The sequence below is a fragment of the Paroedura picta genome, chromosome 3 (genome assembly GCF_049243985.1).
Source record: "Paroedura picta isolate Pp20150507F chromosome 3, Ppicta_v3.0, whole genome shotgun sequence".
Classification (NCBI taxonomy): domain Eukaryota; kingdom Metazoa; phylum Chordata; class Lepidosauria; order Squamata; family Gekkonidae; genus Paroedura; species Paroedura picta.
The window spans coordinates 93,971,647-93,992,016 of NC_135371.1; the positions used below are offsets into that span (position 1 = coordinate 93,971,647).

The 20,370-nt window shown below is 42.8% G+C and overlaps 1 protein-coding gene across 9 annotated transcripts in view; it reads right to left on the reverse strand.

Moving 5' to 3' along the window:
* Nucleotides 1–20,370, reverse strand: part of RAPGEF6 (Rap guanine nucleotide exchange factor 6) — a 222,360-nt gene that overhangs the window by 149,488 nt on the left and 52,502 nt on the right. For all 9 annotated transcript variants that reach the window (XM_077326867.1, XM_077326865.1, XM_077326862.1 and 6 more), the window contains exon 5: nucleotides 7,563–7,632. In XM_077326867.1, the coding sequence (XP_077182982.1) occupies nucleotides 7,563–7,632 (70 nt within the window). The remainder of the gene's footprint in view (nucleotides 1–7,562; nucleotides 7,633–20,370) is intronic.

The window sequence follows — 20,370 nt, forward strand, 5'->3', positions numbered from 1 at the left end:
CCTATACGCCGGGTGCACTTCAGTTGGGATAGACATAGCTGCCCATAGTGGCCCATAGTACTGTATTTTGAGTGGAAATGTTGGGGGGTCGTCTTATACGCCCAGTCATCTTATACGCTGGCAAATACGGTAATCAGTTTAAAAATTTCCAATACAGTCATATTCCAGTGGTCCATTTGTCTTGCATTCTGTACTATTACTCTGCTTAGGAGAGAGGAAACCACTGTTTTCTATGCTTAAGTGGTTCTCTCTGTTTTGTAAAAACACAGCAAGCTTCAGAAGAAACCCTAGTCTACTCCCACTGAAATCAATGGACTTAACCTTAAGTAAATCTGGATAGGACTGTACCAAGTGCTGGCACTTTCATCCTACCTCGGACAGCAATGAGCTAAAATACACTATATCAGGGGTGGTCAAACTATGGCTCTCCAGATGTCCATGGACTACAAAGGACTACAGAGCCATATTTTGGCCACCCTGCACTATACAATAGTTTCCCAAACTTGTAGAGCCCACAAATACTTTTGGAATTTGAGAAAGAGTAGTGAACACCACTGCAAAATGTCTACCAGAGAGAAGAATCAATTACAAAAGTTGTCCGTTGAGTTGAAGTCATCACAAAAAGGCTGTCAATTGGAGGATAGATCAGATCTTAGCTTTGCTTTTTGTTTTCTGTTTTCAAATAATGAAAGGATTTTCCTGAACTTAAACTATGTGTCTACCCTCTACTGTTCTCTTCCACCAGTAGGAGAAAACTTTTTAATTTGATTTGTCATACACCCAAAAACTATTATTGGCCCTCCTTTCTAGTTTTGGTGTTATGTAAGTTTATATTTTTATTAAATAATTTTATATATTTTAAATGTTGGTTTAATGTTTGCTGCCTTGGGGACCCTCTCTGGGTGGGAAAGCTGCTTAGAAATGTTTTAAATATATAAATAGAAATAAAAAAGTAAAGGCTACATGGCTGTGACCTCAAGCTCCCTGCTTTTATGCCCCCTCCCCAGCTTAAGGAGAAAGCAAGTGCCAGGACATAGGATGTCTGTACAGACCAACTATAGAAGCCAAGAATTTTCTTAAAGAAAAAAATTCAGATAATCAGAAGAAAGCTAACATGCTTTTTAACATGTTACTTTCATTATTTTTTAAAACAGGCTAAAGAAGTACAGGCTCAGTATAACAAGGCCTCCTATTTTCCCACTGTAGATAACAGATTTCTGAAGAAAAAGCAAGCCATATCTGTTCCACATAATATATTTTTGGTAAAGGCTTGGAGGAGGATCGTGTCTCATGGCTTAAATGGCACTCAGCATTTAACACCCACTCAGAATGGCTGTTCCACCCCTGAGTGCCTCCTCCTCCAACCAGCTTGCATGTCTGTCCAGCAGGCAGCCAATTGCCTTCCATCCCCCACCCCTGACTACCCCCTCCTTCTTCCACTTCTCTCTGAGGCTCAGAGACTGCAGATCCCTGCTGTATGAGAGCTGCCCCTGCTGGTGAGTTCCATAACAGCTGCCTGCAGCCTTTCCAGGCCCTGGGGGGAGGGGGAGGCCATCTGCAGAGCTCTTCCACCCCACCCCCCAATCTAGTGCACATTGTATTCCTAAATGCAATGGGCTTGGCCCCTAATATCTCCATAAAAGGATGCCAGCATTTATGGTTACATGTCTCCAAGCTATGAAAATATTGTGTGCATGCTTGTGTGCCTGTGTGCATGCGTGTATACGAGAGAGAGAGAGAGGTGGGGAAGGAGGGAGAGAAAAATAACATATATGTATGCTTGTGCATGTGCGTGTTGCTGACTTATGACAATATCATGAATTAATGAAATAAAGTTAATACCCTTGCTAAGGTCTTGCAAATGATGGGCCATAGCTTTCTTGACTTAGTCAATCTGTCCTATGTTAGGTCTTTTTCTTTTCATGCTGCCTTCAATGTTTCCTAGCATTAGTGCCTTTTCCAATGACTCATCTTCTCGTGACCAAAGTAAGACAGCTTCAGTTTAGTCGTTTTAGTTTCTAGGGAGAGGTCAAGCTTGATTTGATCTAGAAGCCATTTGTCTTTTCATAGTCTTCTCTACAGTACCCATAAAACACTCTAACAACAAATTTGAAATGAATCAATTTCCTTTCTGTCAGCTTTCTTCATTGGCCACCTTTCATACCCATACACTGTAATTGGAAATACTACAGGATGAATAACCTTGATCTTGGTCTCCAGCAATACATCCTTAGACTTAAGAATCTTTTTAGCTTTTTTATTACTTCCCTTTCTAGTCTCAATCTCATTTTGATTTCTTGGTTGCTATCCCCTTTTGATGACTAAACCAAGGAATACAAAATCTCAAGCAATTTTCATTTTTTCATTGTCTATTCCTCAGTAGTCATTATTTTTGCCTCCTTGATATTAAGCTATAATTGTACATTGGCACTTTCTGCTTTAACCTTCAATAGTAGTTGTTTCAAGTCTTGTTTCCTGCCAATAATATGGTATAATCTATATAACTCAAATTGCTGATATTCCTTCCACTATTTTCACTCCACCATCTAAATCTCATCCAGGTTTCCTTATGATATGTTCAGCACATAAAGTAACTTATGGGAAGATAAAATATATCTATGTCTGATACTTTTGCCTACTGGAAACCACTGTTTCTCCATATTATGTCCTAAGAGTAGATCCTTGTCCAGAATACTGGTTGTGCAAGAAAATAACTAGATGTTGTAGCACACCCATTTCTTTTAATGTCAATCACAGCTTTCATTAATCACACAGTCAAAAGTCTTGTTGTAGTCTAAGAAACACAAGCTGTTTTTTCTGAAGTTCATTCTTATGAAAGTAGACAAGGGATATTCAGGAATCAAAGCATTCAAATGGAATGCCAGATCAACCAAGCACCAAAACAAATAACATAAACCAGGTAGCTAGCATGTGATAACTTCAGGGGGGGAAATGCTACTTTTTCTATAAGTGGCTATCTCCTATGTAAGAGCTGGTGATACAGGCAGCAAAAAAATCTAGTTGATACTTTCAAAAACATCTTACATCTTGGACTTGCTGACACCAGAGAGGATGAAAAACTTATGGGCCATAGGAATACATTGAAACATTAACCCTGGACTGTAAGATGATAACACACACTTGAATGGATTGCTTAAGCCATATTTTATATTTTTAAAAACAAAAAGCACTCAAGTTAAATTTTTATTGAAGCCTCCCTACCTCTTACTTAAAATGAAATTCATAATCACGCTTTTTATCAAGTGGAAAGATTTTATTCACAAACTATACTTATAATGTTTTTCCACAATTTACACTAAAGCTTCCAATCCACCTTCACTGAATCAGCTGCAGTATTCTCGTGCGATACATAAAATATTTGAAAAGGGCTATCCTGTATCTTCACAATTTACTTTTCTTCAAGACTTTTATCTCTTAACAGGCAAGACTTTAAGGACCTGAATAGCTGCCTTTTCCTATTATGCAAAATGGGATTAACTATGCAAATTTCTTAAGTTCATGTGAATGATGTATTCAGCGTTCCTGGCAATGCATGGATACAGATTCTTAATTGTTTCAGAGCATAATGATCTTATGGGTTTAGCTTGTTTAGTGTATAAACAGAGTTGGGGAAATGATAAACATCATAAAGGATACAGTAAAATTAGAGAACATTATGAATATAAAAACCACCATAATCACTGACCCTTAACAAATTTAACTATTAGTATATTACAATTCTGGAATATTCTCCCATAAATAACTGTCACAATAAAGTCTGAAGTACCATTAGAAATCCTGATATTTATGAAAGGAAATGTAAGGTTTTATAGAAACGTACTTTATTATTAGCACTGGCAGTTCAGAGAACAAAAAATATGAAAAGCAAAAACAAAAGCCTGTCACAAAGGGATGGACCCTGCAAACTGATGCATGTATGTACCAAGTAGCATACTTTTTATTTTATTTTTTTTAATTAGATTATTACACAGCCTTTCCCTACGGCTCTGGGCGGTTTACATTAAACACTGTAAAACATTTACATAGAACAATAACAATATAATGGATACCAATCATGATAAAGGTAAAGGTAAAGGTATCCCCTGTGCAAGCACCGAGTCATGTCTGACCCTTGGGGTGACGCCCTCTAGCGTTTTCATGGCAGACTCAATACGGGGTGGTTTGCCAGTGCCTTCCCCAGTCATGACCGTTTACCCCCCAGCATATAGCATACCAATTAGAACAGCATTTGAACAAACAATAACATTTACAATCCCTAGGGAGGTTTGACCTCTCAATCTGGGGGGGGGGGGACGGGACGTGTAGATTTGAGTCAGTCGGACTCAAGCAAATGCCTGGTGGAGGAGCTCCCTTTTGCAGGCCCTGCAGAATTGTGGAAGTTCAGGAAGGGCACTGATCTCTTCAGGGACCTCGTTCCACCAGGTGGGGCCAGGACTAAAAAGGCCCTTATTGAGGTCCAACGTGTCTCTTTAGGGCCAGGGATCCGCAGCCAGTTGGAGGTGGCAGAGCATAGAGCTCTTTTGAAGGTATAGGCAGGGAGGCTGTCTCTCAGACCACGTATGGTCATAAAGGTGATTACTAAAACCTTAAGCTTAATTCGGAATTCAGATATTAAATAGGATAGGAGAGAGGACTGCTCCTTGTGGGACTCCACATGTGAGCTGGTGACAGCTAGATACTCACTCTCCTATTGCTACCCTATGTCTGCAATCCCAGAGGAAGGAGATCAGCCATTTGAGGGCTGTCCCCCCACATCCTTGTGTTGGCAAGGCAGTGAGCTAGGAGCTCATGGTCAACTGTGTCAAACACTGCTGACAGATCTAATAGTACCAGCAACGCTGAACCGCATTGGTCCAGTTGGCGGTGGAGGCCGTCCATCAGGGCGAATAGCGCTGTGTCTACCTCATGGCTGGGCCAAAAGCCCAACTTAAATGGGCCAAGGGCTGAAGTTTCTTCCAGGAACACTGATATTTGGCCTGCAGCAGCCCTTTCAACCAACCTCCACAGAAACTCTAGAAGCAAGAGGGGGCAGTAGTTGTCAGGCTTCTGTGGAGCCAAGTATGTCTTTTTGAGCAACGGGCGAACCACTGCCTCTTTTAATTCCCTCTGGGAATTTTCCCATTGAGAGGGAGAGATTGATTATTTCCCAGAGGGGGCTCCTATTCTTATGTCTGTTGTTTTTAGGAGCCACGATGGACATGAGTCTAGTGGGCAGGTGATTGCCTGTCCACTTCATCTAATGAGAGTAATCTGAACTAACTCATTGTCCGCTCCAAAGACGGCCAAGGGGCTTATAGTTCACTTTCTGTGTCTAAAGTTGGAGGAAGGTCATGGTGGAGAGTCGAGATTTTGTCCGCAAAATGTCCAATTGGCTATTGTTTTGGCGCCCTTCATCGAGGGTGGTAAGAGATAGGACTACCCTGAATAATTCTGCTGGGCATGAGTGCACAGACATGATGCTAGTCGAGTAAAAGTTGTGTTACACTAATTTAACTGCCATCTCATAGGCGTTCTATAAGATGTTCTCGATTCTTCATCACAAGTCTTCCTCCAAACTCACTGTAGTTGCCTCAGTTCCCATTTCTTCCTGCGGAGCTCCTTGGTATACCATGGGGCCCGCTTGAGACAGGGGCAGAGAGGAGGTCTGGGAGCTATTTCATCAATGGCGGCCAGCATTCTGTCATGCCAGTCACTGACTAGTTCACCTAGAGAAGTACCGGGAGGCATTGGGTCTCGTAGAGCATTCAGGAATCCAACTGGATCCATAAGTCTCTGCGGGGGAGCTGAAATGTGCTCAGTGTCCAACTGAGGGGCAGATCGCAGCCTAAGCCGGGTCTTCAGGGTATAGTGGTCCAACCATGACACAGCAGTAGCCGTGACTGGATCCATGCTCAGCCGTGAACCGAAAATCAGGTCCAGGATGAGGCCTGCCTGGTAGGTAGGGCCAACAACAAATTGTGAGAGCCCTAGTGTCACCATGGCTGACACCAGGTCCAGCCCATTGCCAGAGGAAGGCAATTCTACATGGAAATTAATGTCCCCCCGAATTAATAGTTGAGGGAATGGAAATGTCCAGATGGCTGCCGCCTCTAGCAGGGCGGGCAGGGCATCTGGAGGCTCACTGGGCACACTGTACACCTGCCAGATGACCTGAGAGAGAAAGCCCTGAAGGAGATGTTATCACAGATCAAGATTGCCACTACACCTCCCTGTCCCACGTTACGTGATTGATGGTGGATGGAAAACCCAGCAGGGGCTAGCTCTTTAAGGGAGACTGTTTTGCCGTCCCTGGACCAGGTTTCCGTCACATACACCAGGTCTACCCGCTGCTATGCAAAATATGCTTGCAGAGTGAAGGCTTTGTTGTTGATGGACCTGGCGTTGCATAGCATTAGTGTCAGAGATGGGTTGTTCACCTTTGCTTCCATCCTAGTGGACCGATGATTGACAGCTGTCCATGCCTGATATTGTGTTTCCTCCTTGGGTTGTCAACTGCTTAATTTCTAGGGTTGTGCCCTGGTTCTTGTTTCTTGTTTGGTTGCTTTGGTTTTGGTTGATTTAGCTTTTCTGTTTCAGGTGGCTGATTGGTTTTGGTCGTTTCAGGTAGATTGGTTCAGGTCATTTGGGTTCCAGAGGGATAACCCCGATTGTCTATTATGACATCTCAGGGCTACCCAATCTAGAATTAATTTGTTAGTTAGGGTGTTGAGCACATTCTATTGGGTCCCATTCAGGTGGGATGGAGGGGGGAAGGGGCACTTTTTAAATCTGAATTTCATTTCAGTTTATTAGGGGTTATTAATTGGGGTATGGTTGGTAGAGTTAGGGGCATGGTTTGTGGTAATTAGAGAGGAGTATGATTTGTGGTGATTTGGGGTGATCAATTTAGTTTGTAATAATTCGGGGTGATATCTGTGGGATTTGATAATGCCTAATTCCGTTCCCCCAGTTACAATTTTCTGCCTGATTTCAAGCTTATCCCTCCCCCTCCCCCCTCCTTCTCCCCCTCCCCCTCCTTCTCCTGTGTGTGCAATGTTTCCCACTCAGTTTTTCCCACCCAGCTGCCCCTGCAAAATTTTCCCACTTATCCCTCCTCCTTCTCTTTCCCCCTTTTTTTCCTCCTCCTTTCTCCTGAACAGTTTCCCACCCATAGTTGTTTTTTCTTGTTTCTTGATATGAAGAAGGGACTACTTTTGACCTGTATAATGGCTACGCTAGGTTTTGTGGATCTCAAATTCATGAAACTCTTGCTAAGCTAAACTGTCATGGAGGCATGCTAGCTACACTACTAAGAAAAGACAGTGCAAGGTAACCATGCCCTCCCATGTACTAGCAGAAGAGCTTAAAGCAACCAATCTAAATGTATGCTTGTTCAATGGCCTCAGAAAAGTATTTTAAAAGTACAATAAAAGTCAGGGAACAGGAAGGGTATGTGATATGCTTCTGTGAAGCAAGAGCTCAACAAGGTCTGATCATACAAACTGACAACTGGTTCTCATTTATAATGGGAGAGTACTGACTTTCTAAGGGCCTATTCTTACCACAATCATTTCTGAAGGCTCCAATACAATACACTCGCAACCTCGCTTTCCTCCAGATTGCTTGCCAAAACTGAGGAGAAAAAAAACACAGAAATTGTTAGCTGACATTAAAGGAAACAATAACAAAAAAAATAGAAATACAGCAGTACTGAATGTTAACTGGATGTGATGGAACACAAATGAGAAAAAGGTCATATATTGCAAACAAAATCCATCCTTAATTGCATCCCAACACAATTGGTTACTTTTTTTCTCATACTGTTGGCATGGATTGATCAAAAAGGCTTCCAAAAGGCTGAACTCAAAATTTTGCTCTTGACTTAGGCAGGTTCCATAACTTATCACATAAAATACCATAATACCATATCACATTGTAAAATAATGGAAAATGCAAAAACAAAAATGAAAACCAAGCCTGATTATGGATTTAAAAATTTTGATTACTAGTACCCAGCTTGTTGCTGGGGGGTAAACGGTAATGACTGGGGAAGGCACTGGCAAACCACCCCGTATTGAGTCTGCCATGAAAACGCTAGAGGGCGTCACCCCAAGGGTCAGACATGACTCGGTGCTTGCACAGGGGATATCTTTACCTTTACTTTTTATGTACTTGTCTGCAATTTTCAATATTTAATTCAAAATATGCAATTAATTCTTTAAATTTATAACATTAAAGCAGTAGGAAGTATAGCAAGAACAATTTTATTATTGTTATACATATTGCAGTATCTTGTTTGTTAGGAGGTCTATTATTAGTTTGCAGAAATATCAAATTTTATCAAGAGTTCTGTATTCTGTAAGCAAGGCAGTCAGGTCTTCTGAAGTGGTGGTGCTTTCAGGCTTAGATTGCAAGGCTTGAGTATCAACAGGAACTGGAAGCGGGTGTGGCTAAAGATGTCGTCCTGAGAGGGTGGCAGGGCATCTGCTCTGCTATCTCTGAAGCCTGACAGGGGTCAATTGTGCAAGCAATTGGCAGAAAAGAGGAGGGGTACGCAAACCCCACCTCACCTTTCTACCCAGGAAGTTCTTGGGGCCGTCTCCAATCCTTTAGGGAGTATATCTCCCTGGATTATAGGCTGTCAGCGTTCCAGGTCCAGAGGACGACTGCCATTTTCTACCTCGGACTTTCTTTTCTTTCTTTAATCTTAAAGTATCTGCTTCAACCCTACATGATGATTTACCACAAATGAACGCTTTGAACTGAGGGGAGGACTTCGGCTGAGTTCCAAAACATCATTTACTGCAAGTATCTCTCGCTTTTTTTTTTCTCCGTCTCTCTTCCTGCATCAAAGCCCTTTGTTTCCCCCCTCCTCTTACTCTGCTCTGCCCGAAGCCACCTCGTTAAGAGGCAGGCTAATTCTCCTAACTAAGCAGAAGAAGGACTCAAATCAACTCGAATTAATTGGCAAAAGCTCTTATTGTAATTGTTAGGGTTTTCGGAGATAAAGAGATAAGAGCAGTGAATGGGAAAATCTCACGAGAACTTTGTGCCAGTACGAGAATCCCTGCCTTAACTGGCTTCAATACGTCACATGCCTGTGCCGGAACATTAGAGGATAAAACAGAGGACCTCTACTGGCCACTTGTAAAATTGTTTGGGGCCGGTTTTTTTTAAAGTCAAAATCATGTCTATGTTAAAAAGATTGGCTCATCTAATAGAGATACAAACCCAAGATTACAAAGTATTTTTAGATGGATTGATCAAAAATATCTCCAAGGAGATTCAAGATGGCAAGGAAGAAGTCTTCAATAGGAATGATGGATCAATAACAGTGACTGATGACAGCTTTAAACAAGGTGGAAAACCAACAGCAGAAGAGAAATCTGAAATTCATATCTTCAAGGAGATCCAAGATGCCAAGGAAGACGTCTTTAACAGGAATAATGGATCAATAACAGTGGCTGATGACAGCTCTAAACAAGGTGGAAAACCAACAGTAGAAGAGAAATCTGAAATTCTGGAGACGGAAAATGGGATGCCGGAGTTCTGCAGCCCAGATAAGGACACCCTTTTAAAAAAGACATACAGCCATCTCAAAGCAACAGTGTACAAAAATCAATCAAAAGAAATATGGATCTGCAGTGAAAGTAACCGATTTAAAAGATCTCTCTGGGGAAAAAATTGTATTGATACTGGAGTCCAGGAGGTGCAACGGCCTCAAGATTTATCGATGCATATTCTGCGGGAAAGAGTACAACTGCACTTTCTACGCCAAAGGCCAATGGGACAGAATATAATTTTACGGGAACGACAAGATGTAGCAAGCCTCGAGATGAGACCCCCTTAAGAAGACCGAAAGCTTTTTTTAATGTTTAATGTTATACTGTATTCTATATTTCCATTTTTATGAAAAAGGGGAAGCAGTGTCTCTTTCTCTCTTGTTTTTTTTTGTCTCTTTTCTTTCTTTTATAGGCATATAGGTAATATAATCATTAGTGCTGAAAATGTAAAATGGGGTTCTCCCCCCTTATTTTTTCTTTCTTCTATTAGTGAATTGTCCTAGGACTAAAGCCTACACTGACTTGTAGAAAATGTCTAATGTTAAGCTTTCAACCTAAATCTGAAAATATATCTGTCAGGATGGTTCCTAAAAAAAAAAAAAAAAAAAAAAACAGGAACTGGAAGCAAGGAACTGGCATTGAAACACAGTCTTCTACCTAGTAAACCAGTTGATCCAGCAAGATTCCCCTATCAGTCCAAGGTTTAAATAGGCTGAGAGGACAGCAGCCCCACCTGCTCTGGAAACAGCACCTGAGATTCATCTATCCAGGCTTAACTGGGCCCAGAATGCTGTGAACAATTACATCCACTATACTGGGATCCAGGAGGTGGAACATGAACTCTCAGCCTAGCACTATGCCTTCGCTACACTATCTCTGTCGCCACGGCTCCTGCCAGATGGAGGCAAACTCAAATGGACTTATGGACCAAGTCCTGGACTGGTGCTTAGTTGCCCCAGGACCTCAAGGTAAAAAGAGAAGTTCTGGCAGAGGACCTCCCACTGTGAGTTCTCAGTGGTCAGTTCTGGAGCCAGGAGCATTTGTCCTACATAGGTTTCTTGCAGTTTCCTGCTCTCCTCCTCTCCATGTCTCTGGCTCCTCAAGCTCCAGATAAGTTTCTAAGTCAGAGCCCAGAACACACTCACTGAGGGTCACACACAGTTCTTGTCTTAATTTTTTTTAAACACACAACTAATTTTGATGCTGCATTAATATGAAAAAGGTGATCTATGTACCTGAAAATTCAAAAAGGCACTGATTATCAGATATGATTCATCAAGAGAACAGAAGTTTCATTAAACTATTCTAGGAATACACAGAATCTTTTGAAGCGATGATAAGTTTGAATACTAAGAAGAGTTATGATCAGTAGGAGGCAAAAGCATTGTGATTAGAACTGTCAAATTCTTATTTTAATAATATATCACAGAAACAGCCCTTAAGTATAACAGCTTTTATGAGCTCATGTGTATGACTAAATCTCTCTCTTTTGAATACAGGTATCAGTCCCTGGCTTTGCACTGCAATTGTGTTTTGGAGTGAGCACAGAACGAAAATGGTTCTGGAGGGGCTGTTTATTGCATGAACAACATGTATGATTCTCAACCTTGAGCTTGTCAGTTTGTAAATCACTACATGATGGGGGTGAAGAGTACCAAGAATTCTCACATCAACTGATTTGCATTTGCAACATCCCCATCCCCACACCCACCCACCCCACATTTTACAGGCCATTTTTTTACAGGCATCTTGCTAACCTGGAGTCCAACTGAGAGAAATATGAAAGAGGAAGATAGGTAAACCCTTCCCCTCTTCCAACTCACACTGAAACTTATGTTATCAGCAGATATATGAAGACCCCAAAAAAAGAAAAGAAAATGTTCCCCTTTTCCCCCAAGACCTTCCCACCTACCACCCACCCATATTTTTCCAACAGAGGAAGAATACTGAAAAAAACACCCCTATGAAATATTGTTTTACAGTGAGTAAAATGCTCTTAAAAACAAGATGGGCGTGCTGAGTGTAGCTGTTAAATCCAAGATGCATTTCTGCACCTAGAAGGATGCCTAATCTTCATGAGAGGAACACGAAGGGCTTTCATTGCTTCTTAACAGCTACACACCTTCTGTTGTCTGTTTAACCTGATATAGTTAACCTTTTCATCATTCTCTCACACCACTATAATACATTTACTCAAGGACTGGATAAAAAGGAGATTACTGCTCTATGTTGCTGGTGGGAGAAAAAAGATCATAAGAGGGGGAGGCCTTAGAGAGAAATTGAAAGCCTCACTGAGCACTTAGCTCTCTGCAATCCCTTCAAAAGACTTTTAAATTTAGCTATGTGACAGTATCAAAAAATCCCAAATATTTGCAGGATTTATTTCAGCCATTTCAGTAACTGGAAAAACAACCCTCTCCTCTGCAAAAAGGCTGAATTAATACCCAGATTATGCACGCCTTCCTTTATCCCTTCTCCAGAAATTACAGCTGGTCAAAACACAGCTGCCAGAGTCCTCACTAGAACATAATGCAGGGCTCATATACGCCTCGTGCTTAGACAGATGCATTGGATTCCGACAGAGTTCCAGATTAGATTGAAGGTGCTGGTTTTGACATTGAAGACCATTCATAGTCTCGCTCCTGCATACCTGAAGGACCACCTCTCTGAATATATCCCCTATAAACTTAGGTGATTCCAACAGCCTGGTGCTCCCTGACCCACGAGAGGTGTGTCTGGCCTCGACCAGGGTCAGGGCCTTTTTGCCTACCTGGTAGACTGAACTCCTGGTGGAGATAACAGGCCCTGTCAGAGCTTACTCAGTTCCACAGAGCCTGAAAAATGCAGATCTCCCACCTGCATTTGGTTGAGGCTGAGCCACCAGTAACTTCTAAAAACCCTTCTCTTCCCCCTCCACACCTCCGAACACTCTCACCTGTAACACCTGGTTCTGATAATTAACTTGGTAGGGTAATTTGGAAGAGCCTCGGATGTTAAGGATAAAGATGCTGCTTTAGATATTATAACAGATTTAAATTATGCTGTTTTGAATTATGTACACTGCACTGAGTCACTTGAGCCAAGAGGGACCATTTTATAAACCAAATAAATCAAATCCAATAAAAAACTACTGATAAAAATATTTTTCTGGGGCTTTTTAATCTTGGATTAGCTGAACACACATCCCTAGTTCTCCGTCTCAAGTCTTTATTGTCTATTCTTATCATGAGTTTTTTTAATAATGAGCCACAAAAAAGTTGTTGCCAGTGCTTTTAATATGTATATTACGACAATCCATTTCATGCTGTGTTTCAAGAAGCAAGTTCAGATACTAAAAACTCTCTCAAAAGACTTTGAACAGAATCCTTTCTCTCTACTAAGGCTAACAACAGCTGTACAGGGAAGGTTTGTTTATCTGTAATGCCAAGACACCAAATGCTTTGACATAGAATTTGATCCTCATTGATCTCTCAGACAGAGATCTCAAATATTTCCCAATCACTGATCACTGTCATCCCATCTGGTCTGCTATGCCTGTCACTCTATGATAAATGCTTTCTCCTCCCCACTTTGCTCTTCGACATCTTTACAGAAGGTACAATCAACAGGTTTGCTTCTCTTGTGTAGTCTATCATGTGGCACAGCCTCTGCCCTGTCATTCCTAACACCAGACTTCCAGAAAATGCAAGCCAAACAATTGGCTCTTTTCTCTGTTTCACTCAGCTATAGAAGGCCTTTAAATTATAACATTTAATCTTAGAAATAGTTAAAATGCAGTTCTTCTTATCTAAATATGACAGTTCAGACATTTCTTACTAAAAGCAGTTAGCCAAATGATCACCACAAAATGTCTGATTTCCTTCAGAAAACTATTATGCTATTTTTGTCAATGCATTCTAGGCTTCAGACAGCCCTTTAAAATCGATAAAGATCATATCCTCTGTTGTATCAGTCCATGACTGTGATTTGCTTCACTTACATTTTAACCTTTGTCTGCTTTGAAGAAATGGTCACAAGTATACATGTGGAGAAAACTATTATTCCATGCGTATGTGCACATTCAGTACAATCTATTTGTCAGGCCTGGACATATCTCTTCCTGCCTTTCCCTCGCCTCCCAAGTTTAAAACAGTTTTTGCTGTGCTTAAAAAATGTCTATATTCTCCATAATCAATATTAAGCTGCATAAAGGTTTGATGTATTTTAGTATCTAAGACAGAATTCCATGTCCCTAGAATATTTACTTCAAGAGCTTTTACTGTTTCCTTAAGAATTAAAGACTGAAAACTCCACACTCAGTTATTCTCACATTCAGACTTTCCAAAAAGGCTTCACATCTATGACAGCCACCACAGAAATTCAATCAGTGCTTATTTGCAAGCTCCACTGAAATGAGTGAAAGTTAACCAGAATCAGCACTTAGTAGACTGCACCCCATACTTTTACTTATATGTTCCAATTCTTTTGATGTAGCAAATTTCAAAGACTGTTATATTTCTTGTCAAAAATTTCCACAGAAAAAATCCGATATAGGCTTCTTAGAATTTGCCAGGGACTTAATGTCAAAGATGTAGCAGGGCAATTCAAATCAATATATATGATACATCCTCCAGAAGAATTGCTTTTTAAAGAGAAGAACTAGAGAATAATAATGCATGCATTCTGGCAGAACTTTCTTTTTAACATGGTCTTCCACCATTCCCAAACTACTTTTAAACTCAAGGAACATTTTAAAAACAATTTGGGAGTTCTCTAGGAATAACTTTGAAGAGGCAAACTCATATAAATGATCAGATATACCAGAAGATCTGATCAGAAATTAGAATACTAGATTTAAAGCTCATTTTATGTTAGAATAAAATGGGCGCTAGCTGCTGTCCCTGGGGACGGCGCTTGGTGGCTGGCAAGGGTAGGAGAAACTGTTTTGGGCCCCCCTCCCGATGTGGAAAGGCTCTGCGAGGCACCCAGCGCCGTCCCTGGGCCCGCAGCTCATTCGCTCAGTGCCGTCCCCGGGCGCGCAGAAGTGGTCTCCCCCCCCCCATGGCAAAGGCTTCTGCGCGCCCGGGGACGGCGCTGGGTTGCTCAGCCGCCCTGCGCCGTCCCTGAGCGCGTAGGAGCCGTTCTCCCCTCCCACCCCCCCAACGGCAAAAGCTTCTGCGCGCCCGGGGAGGGCGCAGGGTTGCTCAGCCGCCCTGCGCCGTCCCTGAGCGCGCAGGAGCCGTTCTCCCCTCCCACCCCCCCAACGGCAAAGGCTTCTGCGCGCCCGGGGACGGCGCAGGGTTGCTCAGCCGCCCTGCGCCGTCCCTGGGCGCGCAGGAGCCGTTCTCCCCTCCCACCCCCCCAACGGCAAAGGCTTCTGCGCGCCCGGAAACGGCGCAGGGTTGCTCAGCCGCCCTGCGCTGTCCCTGGGCGCGCAGGAGCCGTTCTCCCCTCCCACCCCCCCAACGGCAAAGGCTTCTGCGCGCCCAGGAACGGCGCTGGGCTGCTCAGCAAGCCTCCCAGTGTCGTCCCCGGCCCGCAGAATCCTTTGTACTCCCCCAGTTGGGGGAAGGCACAGGGAGCCGCAGGGCTACCTTCCCTCTCGGCGGCCAGCAGAACAATGGCCGCCGTGCAGGGAAGGGTAGCCCTCGTCGGGGATGGGGTGGGTTGGGAGGTGCTTCGCGCCTCCCAATTGGCTGTAGTCCAGGCAAACAGCCAATCATCAGCCGCGCTGTGCGCGGCTGCTGATTGACAGTTTGGGGCTGGACTGACAAGCGTAGGGCCCAATCAGCAGGCGCTTCGCTTGTCAGTCCAGGGGAAGGGGCCTATCGGCACCCTTCCTCATCCCGACAGGGCCCGCCCTCGGGGCCCTTACTGTTTTATTTCTTCCGCTCCGCTAGGAGCAGTTAAAGATGGTTCTGGGGAAGTTGTTATGGGGGAGGGTTGTTTTTAACCTATTTGGGTGGTTTATTGTCACAGACTAGCCCAATATGAAAACTGCTTCTAATTAATAATTCTAATGCTTCCATTAAATGAACACTAAATATATCTTGGGTATTAGTTAAAACAGCTAAATGAAAGCACTGCATCACAATTAAATTTCCCATTGTGGTAGGTCATCCAAAAAATTCACAAAATGTTTATTATTATCAGATAACATTCATCTTCTCACTAAAGTTTCAGCTTCTCTAACAATATTGTTATGCAACAGCTGTTGCTGCTATAATTTGCTGTTCTAGACGAAACCTATTCATGCCAGAAAGATACAACCTAAGAGGTTTTTCTAAAGAACTTGTAGAATGCACTGTTGCATAAGTTTTAAAAGATACATAATTTAATAAAACCACATAATTTTCCAATACACTCCACTATTCCAATATGCTACAGAAGCAATTATTAGCCAGTTTCAAAAGATACATTAACTAAAATATCTGAATAAGCTAAAACAAAGCATCTTTACTTGTTTGTTACTAGACTAGGCCATACATCTGATGTTTTGGCAGATTGCTAATCCTACACTTTCCCACACTTTAACCTGCTTCATTAATAGAATTTTGCTAACGTAGCATCTTAAGTAACAGTGGTGAACACAATTAAAACACACATACAGCCCCCAAATTTTATTTCTTAATTCACAATAGACAACAGCTTATACTCCCCATATGAAAACACCACATTTTTCCTCTAAAGATATACTCATAATTTGCTAAAAATAATTTAAAAAATTAAAAAACAATCTCCTATAAAGAATTTTTGCTCCATCAATTCCAACCACAATTCTTGGTGTTTCCCAGGGAAATCTACAATATATATAGGGTTTATAAAACATCAGTAGCTTTTATTTGCTACTCATAAGAGATATATCAGGAAATGAGGCTGCCACCTTAGGCAGCAGACCACTGATTACAGCAGCAGGGACCCAGTCCAGGAAGAATATACCACATTTTCAGCTCTGGCGGGGCCAGTGGGGCTGCAGCTGCTTCCTGCTACACTGGGCGGCAGGCGGAGGGAGGAGCAGGGGCCACCTCTGTGATCTATATAAGGGTGCAAACAATACCAGGTGGCCTCTTGCTCTGACAAGCCTGATCGCAGTTTCCCACCCTCCCACCGTATTTCGTTGTAACATTATTGACTATGCTTGCTTTGGGTTTATATGTTATTTTTCACAGCTGGTGATTATGCTTTGTGAGCAGATCCTTTTGGAAGGGACCACCGCACCTGCAAGCCGGGCTCCACAGAATCAGGGGCCTCCTTAAGAGTCTAGGTATATGTGAGGCACAGTGCTTCCTGGCTGGGACTCAGTGGCCTTGCATTGCAAGTGGCAGGCAGGTGCCTTAATAGAGGTTCATGCTCACAGGGCTCTTGTCTTATTCCATCTTCCCATTGCCCAGTAGGCCTGGTATTAGGGCAATGCCAAAGAACAGTGCTCACAGTGAGTCTCCTTGGGAAATTCCTCGTTTGATATAAACTGCTCTAATCACTTCTCCATTCATTATCAACCTTTGTTGTTGTTATGTGCGAAGTCGTGTCCGACCAATCGCGACCCCATGGACAATGATCCTCCAGGCCTTCCTGTCCTCTACCATTCCCCGGAGTCCATTTAAGTTTGCACCGACTGCTTCAGTGACTCCATCCATCCACCTCATTCTCTGTCGTCCCCTTCTTCTTTTGCCCTCGATCTCTCCCAGCATTAGGCTCTTCTCCAGGGAGTCCTTCCTTCTCATGAGGTGGCCAAAATATTTGAGTTTCATCTTCAGGATCTGGCCTTCTAAAGAGCAGTCAGGGCTGATCTCCTCTAGGACTGACTGGTTTGTTCGCCTTGCAGTCCAAGGGACTCGCAAGAGTCTTCTCTCTTATCTTATCAACCTAGTGTTCCATTTATTCATTGTAGTTTTGATAAACATTATTACAGTTATAAGAGCCTCCTGTGGCGCAGAATGGTAAGGCAGCAGACATGCAGTCTGAAAGCTCTGCCCATGAGGCTGGGAGTTCAATCCCAGCAGCCAGCTGAAGGTTGACTCAGCCTTCCATCCTTCCGAGGTCGGTAAAATGAGTACCCAGCTTGCTGGGGGGTAAACGGTAATGACTGGGGAAGGCACTGGCAAACCACCCCGTATTGAGTCTGCCATGAAAACGCTGGAGGGTGTCACCCCAAGGGTCAGACATGACCCAGTGTTTGCACAGGGGATACCTTTACCTTTACCTTTATTACAGTTTTGCTAATGCCAATCATTTCTAGAGATTTTAGAATCATGTATGAGGGAGTGAAAAAATTTTAAAGAGGCGAGATAGCCATCTGACAGAGAGGTTGATTCTGTGAAGGCAAAGTGGTGGCAGGTTACAGTAGATGAGCGATTGGGATGTGAGTGTCCTGCACAGTGCAGTACACAGGGGGTTGGACTAGATGACCCATGAGGTACCTTCCAACTCTATTATTCTATGATTCTGTGATTCTATGAATCTAATGCATATTTGTAATCAATCCAAACTACATTGGTTTTCCACATTTTTACAATAGCAACAATCAAATCCATTCCTCCTGTAGCCACTTACTTCCTGTGATGATAGAACTTATCCAAAAAAACCCTAAACCAATTATTATGAAAAAAGAATATTTGCATGTTAGGATGCAGGGAGAAAAGGCTATGACAAGCATCTAACTAGCTACTAGGCATGGGTGGTTTGGCTCAGATAACCCAAAAAGTACCGAATCATTGCTGATTCAGGTACATTTTTGACTTATCCGAGCTGAACCACCCATTCCCTGCATTCTGATGGAATGAACCAGACAATTCAGCCATCTGAATGCATTTCCACCTGCTCCAATTCAATGCCTTCCCAATTGAGAAGACACTGAAATGGAGTAGGCCGAGCACCTGTCATCAACAGCTCATCAGCACACTTAAAATGAAGCAACCAGCACACCTATCAGCTGATGATGAAGCCCCAAAACCTTTTGGATTCAGCTGAATCTATTCAGCCAAACGTAAAGAGATAAAGGGGTATTTGTGCTTTTCAGATTCAGCCGAATTGAAACAGTACAAATTTTACGTTTTGCACATGCCTAATAGCCACACACCTGGAAAAAGAAGCAAACTATGCATTTCTCAGCAGAGAAGGCCATTACAAAACTACAGTCATGACAGGCAAAATACATGATTTATTGCCTGTTTTTAAGATAAAGGCAGGTGCAAGCTTTCCAGAAAACAATCCCACTTCTCTGTCTAATTTACCTCATATCTCACTTTAAATTCAAAAGGAGAGTAAGCAATAAGACTACTTCCATGAATCCATAGATGGTGGAGAACATTTACAGACAGATTCAAGCATGTAGCCGTGTTGGTCTGAAGTAGCACAACGAAATTTGAGTCAAACGGAACCATTAAGACCAACAAACATTTATTCAAGGTATGATCTTTCATGTGCATGCACACTTCCTCTGACAATGGAACAAAACAGTACAGATATAAGGAGAAATTAAATTAGCAGCAAATAATAAACAGCATCACATCCAAAATAAGCATATTGATAATGATATTACCTTGCTAGAAAAGCTAATCAGTCCTTTGGATTCAATTGTTGTTCACAAACAATTGTTATCACACAAAACAATGGAATCCCCAGGACTCAACAGGATATCACTACATAATGCTAACCCCATTCAGTTCATATAGCCACACTTCTTACAATCCTTCTTTTTATTTTATTTCGGACAATGTGATGTAAGTAAGTATGCTACATAATTTAGAAACGAACACCCTTGTCTCTGGACAGGATAACAAACTCAGTACAGCTTGTCACTTGTGGGGATGCTTCCATGCTTGGGTGGAGATGGATGGGGCTAGCAACTAGTCTCTTTTAATTTCATCTTATTAAAATTAATATTAAAATTAAATATTAAAAGATTAAAAGATTAAAAGAGGCAGTGGTATGCCCATTGCACAAAAAACCATCCTTGGCTCCGCAGGAGCCTGACAACTACCGCCCCGTCTTGCATCTGGCGTTTTTGGGGAAGTTGGTTGGAAGAAACTTCAGCCTTTGACCCATTTCAGTCGGGCTTCCGGCCTGGCCATGGGGTGGAGACAGCACTAGTCACCCTGACGGATGACCTCCGCCACCAACTGGACCGAGGCGGGTCAGCACTGCTGATATTAGACCTGTTGGCAGCGTTTGACACAGTTGATCATGAGCTTCTAGCTCACCGCCTTGCCAATGCTGGGATACAGGGGACAGCCTTCAGATGGCTGATCTCCTTCTTCCAGGGTCGCAGACAGGGTAACAATAGGAGAGAGAATATCTAACCGTCACCAGCTCACATGTGGAGTCCCACAAGGAGCAGTCCTCTCTCCTACCCTATTTAATATCTTCATGCACCCTCTTGCTAAGCTGATGCGGAGGTTTGGGCTGGATTGCCACCAATACGCAGATGACACCCAACTCTTTCTCCTGATGGATGACTGCCCTGATTACCCCCCCCCCCAGAATCTTTAGCCAGATGCCTGGAAGCAGTGACAAAATGGATCAAGCAGAGTCATCTGAAGCTCTACCCTGAAAAGACAGAGGTCCTGTGGTTGGGTAGGAAGGGACCATGGGAGAAAGTGCGCCTACCCACCCTGGACAGTGTGCAGCTCCTAGCGACTCACTCCACCAGGAACCTGGATGTGATCCTGGATGCTTCCCTTACAATGGAAGCCCAGGTCCCAAAGGTAGCACAGCTGGCATTTTACCACCTCTGCCAAGCCAAACTACAAGCACCCTACCTGAAACCAGAGCACCTAGCCACAGTGATCCATGTGATGGTCACCTCCAGACTGGACTTCTGCAACTC